At 44.7% G+C, this 11041-nt stretch overlaps 1 protein-coding gene across 1 annotated transcript; it reads right to left on the bottom strand.

Annotated features, from left to right (window-relative positions):
• Positions 1–225: 225 nt before the first annotated feature.
• Positions 226–8949, bottom strand: pla2g3 (phospholipase A2 group III). Its single transcript, XM_064308135.1, has 7 exons — positions 7395–8949; positions 6996–7128; positions 5383–5517; positions 3732–4309; positions 2309–2438; positions 1702–1824; positions 226–1402 (listed from the first exon to the last, which is right to left on the bottom strand). The coding sequence occupies exons 1-7, from the start codon at positions 7945–7947 to the stop codon at positions 1189–1191; spliced, it is 1866 nt and encodes a 621-aa protein (XP_064164205.1). The 5' UTR covers positions 7948–8949; the 3' UTR covers positions 226–1188.
• Positions 8950–11041: the final 2092 nt, after the last annotated feature.

Below are 11041 nucleotides of genomic sequence, written 5' to 3'. Positions count from 1 at the left end.
AAATTAAAATATTTGTTGAGATAAACAAATTTTATGGAGCTTGCAGTGCATATCCTCAAACCCATTTGCTGCTTAAAGCCCTACATCCAATGTTCACGTCTGACATCTACTCCTTTAACATCGCATAGCATTATGACAGACTCTGGAGTGAACAGGTATGTAACTTGTCAAAAATGGTCTTGCTGGTATCTAAATTCTCAAAATGAATGACACTAATGACCAGGCTCCTCTTATAGACATTTTTAATCAGTGACACAAGCTATTTACAAAACAGATTTCAACACAACAAAATGTACAAATAATAAATAACATATCTACATTTAAAAAAACATATATCCGTAACATTTTCATGAATGTTTTCTAACCAAAATATTTACATAGACGTATATACATTTACAATGGTTCCCTATCAAATCAACCAGCACTACCTGTGACTAGTCGATCACAATAAGGGCTCTTTACAGTTTGCTTTTCCTGTTTGAACACATCCAGGAACATTTTTTATGAGAAAGAGGGTGTACACACTGCCACCGCTGTAGCACCTATTTAAAACTTTTTCGGAGTGAGAAATAAAAGACTAACTGCATGAAATATATGTTAACTGCTACCATGGATGTCATCAATATTTAAAATATGAAAAGATCAGAAAAGTTTTTTTTGTTTTCAATAAACAGAATTTCCACAAAACTGCTATAGAATTGAATCAACAAATATAGTTTTTTGTTGTAAAATTAATATACTTACAGCATATTAATCTATCAATGTAAGATTAATTATTATTCTTGATTAGCAAAACTGGCTACTAGAGACTATTGTGGTTATATTAGGTTTGAACCTAATGTTGTCAAAGCGAGTTTTTAACTATTTCTTTTGATTATACCTGTTTGTACAGCATGCATTTGTCCATGTATTTGGTGAACAGGGATTCATCATAACAGGGGTTCACATAACTTGACGTGGGGTCATGAACTGGTGTAAGCCCAGATGGTGGTGGAGGTTGAAGCTCCACTCCAAAGTGTAAAGTGCTTTGAGAGTGTGAAACGAACACAAGCGTAATTCATGATTTAAGTCCTCGACTGGCTACAGAATGAATTAGCTCATTAAAACAGGGCACTTTTTTGGGCATAAAAAGCTGCACACACACTGACGCTCTGCCCCTGCCCCCCGCCCATTGGTCTGAGGCTGCTCTCACCCTTCGGCCCTTTGTAACGTTTTGGAGTCCATGATCCTTAGGCACTTTTTGTAGAGTTTGACCGGGATCTGTTTCCTCTTGGACTTCCTGGTGTTGTGCCTCTTCACCTTCAGGATGGGCGTCTCCGCGTATTTCTCCCCCCCTCTGTTTTCCTGCCGGGACAGCGCCAGACGGAGATGCGAGGCTTCAGAGAGAACAGCGGGGGGGCACCTGTGGGGTAGAAACCGCACCCTGTCACCAAAACCACAGCTCGTTACAGAAACTACAGCTTGTTATGAGATCATGATGAAGCTGAAAATCTCACTTTTAAATGAGTCTATAAAATTTTTTTTTTACTTTATTGTAGAGTCACGGAATGTAACAAATATGTATTTGCGCTTTTGTGGTTATATAACATTTTTTTGGAGGTACTTTGTACCTATTTTGTAACTATATTTTTTCCTCTCCTTTGACTGTACAACATAAAAAACTTTTGAAAGTTTTCCATATTTTTTTGTGGCCCCACTGACCCCTGAGCTGTCCCGGGACACTCCTCCGGGGGGGCCAGCAGGAAGCAGGACTGGGAGACGAAATCGACCAGCAGGGACTGCACGCCGTCCGGCTCCTCCAGGGCCTGAAGCTGCTGGGCCAGCCTGAAACAGGGAGAAGAGCGACCTGTGAGCCAACCTGCTGGGGGGGGGTCCATGGGGGTCGGAGGTCAGAGGTCATACAGCTAGGCTAACGAGATAAGCCCCCCTTGCTCCAGGGGGCATGGCCATCTCAAAGCTTTATGTAACGGGAGCTTCGCTGTGTCAGCTGGGTGTTCTGCTTACAGTAGCACAGCCTGTTTGCACAAAGGTGGTCTCATCAGTGGACCTGTGTAAATACACCCCTAAGTGTGGGGTGTATGGTTCCACCCCCCCTGAGTGTGGAGTGGTATGGTTCGAACCACCCCCCCATCACCCTGAGTGTGGGGTGATATGGTCCTAACCCCCTGAGTGTGGAGTGGTAAGGTTCGAACCACCCCTGCTCCACCCTGTGGAATGTGGGGCGATATGGTCCCAACCCCCCACCTGTTTGTACAGGTACAGTGGTATAGATTCACCTGTTTGTACAGGCACAGTGGTATAGATTCACCTGTTTGTACAGTTGCAGTGGTACAGGGTCTTGCGCTCTGGGTTTTTCAGGCCAAATCTCTCGCCCAGAGGTGGAATCTTGAGCCTGCACTCGTCCAGGTGTTTGTAGCAATCACAGGGCTGCAGTGTCTCTACACAAAGAGAAAGGAAAAAATACCTTCAAATTATACCCTTTTCTAAAAAAAAAAAGTACATGCTGAAGATACAGATATTTGTATGGTATCGCCCATGAAATGAATGGTGCGTCACTCCTGATACAAGAATGTACATCACAAAAATAACTTTGAATGACTAAATTTACATTTCTTGAATTTTGGTAGTTCACTCCCATTTTAGTTTTTGGTGGGAGGGGGGGCTTCATGGGGTAGGGGTGGGGTTTGTCCCAGATTGTTCCTGTAACCGCAACCTTTTTTTCTCTTAACTGTGGGAGCTGCTGTTTGCTCTTTCCAAATGTTTGGACAGCTCACATGTTCACAGTCCCAGCCAGCTGAGTTAAAACAGATTCCAATCATAAGCATCTCTTAAATTCTCAGGGCTCTTTAAACTGACTTTAAGGCACTGTCTGCGGCTCCTTCTAGTTCCTTTTCCATCAGAAGTCAAGTTAAAGCCTTGAAAACAAGATATGGACTAGAGTGGACTCTTCAGCCAATCGGTGACCTAGATTAAGCACCTGAGCGGTGAAATGCAAGCACTGCTACCCATAAGACACTGCAGCCCAGCAGGACTGGGGTCCGAGATTCCTGCTTTGCAGCATTACTGAAGGTTCTGTCAGGACCACTGTCATCAAGTAGAACTTTATTGACAATAAAGGCAATACAGTTATGTTTGGCGGTATGGCTCTGTTCTGGAGCTCTCCCGCCAACCACGCAGCCCGCGTGGATAAGGCCGGGAGGCCAGCAGCCAAACCCCCCTTAGAGGGGTACACACAGAACAGATCCAGCAGCAAAGCAGTTTTTAACACATATGAATGGAGCAAATGAAATTTCTTAACACATAAGGATGGAACAATACAACTTCTTAACACATAGGAATGGAGAATGCAAATTCTTGACGCATGGGGATGGAGCTGGGGTGGTGGAGGGGATTTACGAAGCAACGTGCAGCGCTTGCATGCAGGAGGAGCAGCCGATGAGTAGAGGGAGGCTGTTTAAGTAGACCGCCCTGTTAGTGAATGTACTGTGATAGGCGAACATCACTCAGCTGAGCCATCAGCTGATTCGGCCGGAGCGCTTGACTCTCGTGACCTGCCAGAACTACGCGATGCTCCATTTTATTAAAAAGGGCATTTTAAATACAAGCCTTATGGATGATTCTGTGCTTCATCTGATTGGCTAAATGCTGAACATGCAGCAGCTTTTGGACCTACTTAACTAAACGAAAGACCCTTCAGCAACGTCTCTTTATCTCCGTCTCCTTTAACGCACCTGTTTCTCTGATGTCCTCCAAGGGTGCAGGGTGGTTATGCGGGACAGGCTGTGGGGTCCTGGGACGGGCGGTGGGCAGGGCGTTCTCTGAGCTGGGGTCACCCCTCTGGTGGGGAGGGGCAATCGGGTCTCCTCCCCCCGCCGCGCTCACAGCAGTAAGATTTGTATCTGAGTCCCGCCCCTTTGGAGGAAGAGGAGAATTGGGCTGCTCCTCGCAAACCTTCCTCCTTAAGCCCCGCCTCCTTCCGGGCCTGGAGGCGGGCCCTCTGGCAGGTCCCCTGGGGCGACAGCGGGGCCGCGGTTTGGGCCCGCGGACGGGTGGCTGGCCGGTTCCCGCCGCGGGAGACGGGACGTTCGGGACGGGCGTGGGCATGGGCATAGGCGTGGGCGTGGGTGTGAGCGTGGGCGTGAGCATGGGCGTCGGGGACGTGGAGTCAGAGGTGATGTTCCCGGTTCCCAGAGTGGCTGACGGGACAGTGGCATTGCCAAACCCCTCATCCTCGGGCACCGGCTGAGTAGCGTTGTATTCCATGGGCTCCTGCAACACGGCATAGGGGGACATCTCGGACAACGTGCACCTGTCGGAGAGCAGTTTGGGGAGTTAGGACCAAGGGCCTATGGCATAACCTGATGAGAAACAGCTGAATGTGGAGGCCACCGGTGTCAGAATCCAGTGGCTTGCAGTGGCGGCTGTTATTCAGTGTTGTCAAGACCTTCAGGCTGCAGATAGAAAGGAAACCATAAAAATCTGCAGACACCGTGGCCCTCCAGGACTGGAGTTAAACCTGCAGACACTGCGGCCCTCCAGGACTGGAGTTAAACCTGCAGACACTGTGGCCCTCCAGGACTGGAGTTAAACCTGCAGACATCGCGGCCCTCCAGGACTGGAGTTAAACCTGCAGACACTGTGACCCTCCAGGACTGGAGTTAAACCTGCAGACACTGTGACCCTCCAGGACTGGAGTTAAACCTGCAGACATCGCGGCCCTCCAGGACTGGAGTTAAACCTGCAGACACTGTGGCCCTCCAGGACTGGAGTTAAACCTGCAGACACTGCGGCCCTCCAGGACTGGAGTTAAACCTGCAGACACTGCGGCCCTCCAGGACTGGAGTTAAACTTGCAGATACTGTGGGACTCCAGGACTGGAGTTTGACACTCCTGGCCCAAGCAAAGTGACTAAACTCTGACAGCCTACACGTGACGTTAAAGCAACAGCTGATAGTCTTTATGAATGCAGCTGATTATACTTCTGCAAAATGATTGACACTAAAAAAGCAACAGGAACGTAAAAAAAGCAGTAAAACGTGCCAACCGCCTGAAGTGAATTGTATCCCATTTCTGAAAATGAAACTTTGAAACCAGTGCTTATCTCAAGGTCAAAGCTTCTCTTTCAAGATATGCTTTCCAATCAATGACAGAAAGATTTCAGGAGACTTCTGTAGGACCTCCCTGCATAATTAAATAAATAAACAATAATAAATAAAATATAATAATAATAAAAAAATATATATATACATATATATATATATATATATATATATATATATATATATATATGTGTGTGTGTGTGTGTGTGTCTCCTTATACTTTATATGCCCATGGATCAGACATTAACTCATTATCTGCTGATAAAAACTTGGTTGCACTCACATGCCAAACCAGTTAGTCCGGGTGCACTGCATTTTCTCCGTAAAGGTGAAACATGGGGTCTTGATGAGGTTAAAGTAGCCATAGCCCACCATGTTGGAGACGGTGTCATTTGCTGTGAGGAGACACTGGCGAAACCTGAAGTGGGAGGAGGAGGAGGGGGAGGGGGGGGAGGAAGAAGGGGTGAGAGGGAAAGATAGAGAGAGAGAGGGGCAGCGAAGGAGAGAGAAAATATACATGTTCAGCAATTTCCTCCACTCTGCCGTCTCCTTCAATCTAATCAGCATGGACCCCCCCTCCCCCGACTCATTCCTGCTGACCGAGCTGAAATTTTCCACTATGCACTGCATGCATTTCCAGCCCATGCACTTCCTGAAAGGCTTGCCACATATATCTGCAAAGCAATAAACCGCTCAGCAGGAGAACTGTGCCAGGCCGATCACTCACTCCAGCCAGCGGGGTTTGTGATGTTTCCGTCTCGTGGCACTCGGGTGCGAGGGCAAACAGACTCAGGCTCTACACCGTATGAGCCGCCAATCGCGCCCACGTGACCTGATAGCGGCGCAGGAAGTAATGGAACGAGCGTGCCCGCGCAGCTCGGGTGACGGGCGCCTAATTCCAAATTCACATGAGGTGACAGAGATCACATCACCAAACCGACCAATAGCTGAACAGCAATAACTATTTTATTATTCAGAGACCTGGGAAAGGAAATCTATTATCTATGCTGGGCTGTGGGTATCAGGTTTGTACACAGGCTACACACATCCCAGTCTTAAGGGTCCAGGCTGGCGAAATGGCAAAGCCCAATAAGAACAGCCTGCACACTAATTAAGCTCACAATATTAAAACTTTGATGTGCATATGGGCAGTGTTTCCACCGGAAATGGATCCTGACAACAATGCTCCTTGTGTCACCACAGTGTCCTTCTACATCTATTAGACTCATCAATCACATGGCACACTTTAATTTTAATGTTTAATTTTCTGATTTAGCATAGTCCAAAATTACCTAATTTAGTGTTCAATTCTATGTAATTTATGTATGGAAGAATTCCCTTGATAGAATTATTAATTTGTAGTCATTTAGGAATCTTTAAATGCGAGTTCTGTCATTTTATTTCATAACGTAGTATATGTTAATTGTTTACTTTTAATTACATTAAATTTATTTGGCAGACGCTTTTATCCAAAGTGACATACAATAAATGCACACCAAAGGTCATTGGAACAACTACAAAACACAGGTCCGATAAGGTACAATACTCATTTTGCAACAGTTATTCATAGCCATAAACACATTAAGTCCAGTTCACACAGTAACACACTAACCAAACCTATGCTGAGTCTAACTAGGAGGCATGACAAGCTACAACATCAAGATAATGATGCAAAGTACATGGATGGAGCTTAATTTACTTACTTTATTATTATGTCGGCTATTTCATCTGAAGCTCTCACTGGGAAAAATAAAGCTATTCTATTCTATTCTATTCTATTCTATTCTATTGGGAGCATAATAAGAATGAGCGAGGGTTACTGAACGGGGTGAAGTTCTGAAAGCAGATCGTGGGATGCGGGGTTTGGACATGGCTCGGCGTCTGGGTGCGGCTCACCTGTCCTCACAGTCGCAGTGCAAAACGGTGAAAAAGTGCCGGTTGAAGATACCGTAGCCGAACTTGAATGACGTGATGGTGTCCGCGCAATGGTCGTGTTCCCGGCAGCACATATCGGTTTGCGCGAACAATCCTGCAGACACACACAGGTAAACACATCAGACAACCAGTCGCACGATTGGAACATGCCAGTGTTGAAACTCAAGCAACTGCTTTGAATAAGCTACATTTATTATTTAAAACCGGCAGTTTCACTTTGAGTCAAGAAGACAACTTTCTTAAAATGTATTGTCATCTTCCAAATCACACCTGCACCCAATAGGCGATAGCCTATCCAGTCTAAGTGGGTACAAAACTTATTTATTTTCAAAGAATACACAAAATTAGTTTATTACACACCTAAGTCGTTGTAATTGGTCGCCTTGTTACCAGAGCCACACCAAACTGTCCCCGGGATGATCCACGCTCGCTTCTGGCGCCGGAGCTTTACTTTCGAACCATCCCGAGCTTGACGTTCTGCCAGGTCTGGGTCGTTGATCTGCCTCTTCATGCGTTTAGACGCTTGGACTCCCGCTGGAAACGGATCTGCACACGGGTTATCCGGAGCAAAAAGCAAGCTGACGTCGAAACGCGTCTCTGGGACGTCGGTGAATTTCTCGGACTGCTCTCCGCGGCATAGCGACAAGTAGCGCTCCGCGACAGCTGGTTCGTCTGTCACCGCGCAGTCCACGAGGCCCCGATCGCGTGTCCAGACGCTGTGGTATAGCTGCAGGGACCTGGGGCGTGCATTATTAGCTGATAGTCGCAAGAAGCTGTAATGGGAGCGACCCTGAGCGCCGCTGCTCGTCCAATAGCAGAAAGTCCCGCTGCCTGCCCCAGCGGTTACATCTGCGCCTGCAAAACTGTACAACGCTAGGAGTATAGCCACGCGCAGGGCATTTCCGATTTGCATATCAGCACCAAAATTGAACTGAAACTTTCAGATAGGTAATAATAAATAATAATAGGAATCAATAAATAACTTTTTGTTATCATAAAAATGTGCTGAGTAGCCTAATTGGGATAAAATATTCCAACTAGGCTAGGTTTGCGGAAAAATGTATAACAAAAACAGCCGATTTTGACCGTTTACTTTTCATAACAGTACGTCACTGCGTCTTTTCAGGATGAATTGGTCGCAGAAAAATACTTTTTACACAACTTCATTGGCATACGGTGTGTACAGTCCAGGCAAACAGCAACGGGAATCGGCTTACAACAGATGGCAGCCTGTGGGCGAATGAAACCAACACAAACTACAAGTCTGCTTTTAAATGATTAAAAGTGGGATTTCCCCGGTAGCGCTGAACAAGGTCACTGCCAGGCGTATTTCAGTGAACGTGTAGGCTGCAGCAGGTTGGACGAAAGTGGGCGGCGGCCGCGCCACCCCTTTGAGCATGAGGTGATGTTTCAACTAAACAAATTAGCATGATTTTTCTTTTCCATATTGGCAGACAAACACTTGTCCCTGGCATTACAACAAACGCAAGATTATCCACGAGCGGAGGGGTTAGAAGTATTTTTAGGCGACATTACATTAACGTGCATAAACGCAGATAAGTAGCCTATAACAGTTCTTTCGTAGTGCATAGCAGACTATAAAAAACGTAAGAAGTTGCCTAGATAACCAGTGCAGTAGGTGATAAATAGCATTTAAAAATGCATCGTAAATACACGTTATCAGTGTAGGCATATCATTAAACAATACAGGACATTAAACATGACTTATCTTCATCTAACGTGAGATATTCCCGAGTATGCCAACAGGACAGTTTCAAATTCCAATGGGAATTACTCATAGATGATAATTGTTGTCCCTAAAGTTTAAATGCTTAGAAGTTAAAAGTTAGTTCAGTACCCAGAAAACGCTTTGTCGAAAGTTGGTTTATGTATTCAAAAGCGTTGTAAATCAACAGCACATTTATTATTATTTATAATAATGCATTTATTATTATTATTATTATTATTATTATTATTATTATTATTATTATTATTATTATTATTATCCTCGATGGTCAAACATCATAATTTTCTCCGTAATAAGCCCAGTAAACCTTTTTCCAATTCCACCGAGGATGATAATAAGAAACAATAACACAATTGTTTAAAAATATCAACAATAACAATATTATGATATTAATAACAATATTTTTTTTGTTTTATAAATGGTTTCTGTCGTTTTTAATAATGTAGTATTAATAATAAAGAGGACAACAACTAAAATCATGTTCTATTAACTAATTTATTTTAAATACAGCCTTCAGCCGAAGAACACATAAAAGACTAAATGCAAGCTTTAGGCAAAGACGTTTAAATGAAGTTGCACACAACCAGTCAAATATAGTACTCTAAATACTGCCGCCACAAAATGTGATTCATCCCGGTATTGTACTTTTTGGATTTCCTATACTATGGGGAAAACACATTAGGACAAGTTTATTTTCCTTATTACACACCAACGTCCTGTGGGCTATACGTTCAGTGTCATTCTGTACAGTTCGCAGCTGAAAATTGAGAAATGCGCACGCGGAGCCGTTGGTAAGCAAACGCCGAAATTCGGTGTTTGCTTACCAACAAAGGCAAAGTCCACCACGCGACTTGTTGCGTGTCCACCTGACAGCGGTCGGCGCGAGCCTCGCCTGATGTGCACAAAGTTTTCTGCCGTGTCACCACTGTACAACGCGTGGACGAGGGCGGCTTCTGTTGCTCCGCCGGTTATCTCTAGATATTAACCGCGGAGTTCAACGCCAAGGTTTTTCCCCAAATCATATCCGCGTTTCTCCCGAGATCTTGATGAGACAACATAACCGGAATCCTCTAAAAAATGTTCTCACGTTCAACAACAAAAACTGCAGAGTAGTTTTACTTTTATCTGCATTCATAATTAGCCTACATGATAGCATATAATCATTCCCACTACCATTGTTCTGCTTATTCTAACGGTATTGCATATTTTAAAAGTCACCATATATCTTGACACCCTTGTAATGAAAATGTATCCGAGTGCCATTTCTAATAAACCATCTACAGCATAAGTGATGATGCAGACGAGAGCACTTTATGGACTCCTTTGCGGCATCACCATGCTAGTCTGAGAATTTAATGAGGTAATGTTGGTTCTGTTGTGTACTGTTTGACAGTGGAACTGTCAGGAGCTGAATGCACAGAAAAGCCTTAGGAACACAAGCACACAGAAAATTAATCTTCACAAGAGCAGTCGTTTTCCAGTCACCTTTAATTTGTTAGTGTGAACCAAATTCCATGTAAAACCTTTACATGCAAATTATATTGCAATCATACTTATACTTGTTCCCCAGAGCATGCACCACGTATTTACAAATAAATAAGTCGTGTTTAATTTCATAATAGGCGGACAAAATTAAGAAAAGACAGCACATCACCATGAAACGAGACACCTTAAAGAAGAAGGGGGAAAAGTCAAATATACATGGATCTGTTCCTAAAACAAGGTGCACCTGCTTGGCGTCTCCAAAATGACGCAGCCAAGGACCATTTACTGATCTTTCACGGAGGACGTGGAGCGGCGTCTCCAAGTTAGTTCGGGACTTTCGGCTGGACTCACGTCACGTCTTAAGCTCCACCCCTTCTTTCAAAGGGATTGAGTAAAAGGACGCAAATAAGTGCATGTCCTTCCTCTTCCTCAATACTCAATGCTTTCCCAAGGTGGAAAAAAAAATGTTCAACCAAACAAGGCGCACCAAGCAGAAAAGCGCAAAGGTGTCCGGGGTGCGGGAAAAAACTAAAACAGAAAGAAAATCGCAAAACAAAAGACAAAAAACCCTACCCTATGACCCACAAAACATCTCGTGCAGGGTTAAATCTAGCATGTAAACTGCAATAGTGAAGCCTGAGGTTATCCCCGCTGTGTCCCCCTGTGTGCTTTCCTTGGTCTGCAGTAGCTATGTCTACACTCGCATGCCAAAAGCACGAATGGAGCAATGGGCCCGGTGGGAGTTGGGGTGGGGGCATACCGTAGCAGCTGCGTG

This window comes from Anguilla rostrata, chromosome 14, assembly GCF_018555375.3.
Source record: "Anguilla rostrata isolate EN2019 chromosome 14, ASM1855537v3, whole genome shotgun sequence".
NCBI lineage: Eukaryota > Metazoa > Chordata > Actinopteri > Anguilliformes > Anguillidae > Anguilla > Anguilla rostrata.
The sequence above is the reverse complement of the archived record's forward strand: the minus strand, read 5'-3'. Positions and strand labels throughout refer to the sequence as shown.

Coding starts and splice junctions, on each gene's coding strand:
- pla2g3 (XM_064308135.1), bottom strand. CDS start 7,947: ATGCAAATCGGAAATGCCCTGCGCGTGGCTATACTCCTAGCGTTGTAC. Junction 5,518..6,995: donor CACTGCGACTGTGAGGACAG/GTGAGCCGCACC, acceptor CTCCCACTTCAG/GTTTCGCCAGTGTCTCCTCA. Junction 1,825..2,308: donor CACTGCAACTGTACAAACAG/GTGAATCTATAC, acceptor TCCCTGTTTCAG/GCTGGCCCAGCAGCTTCAGG.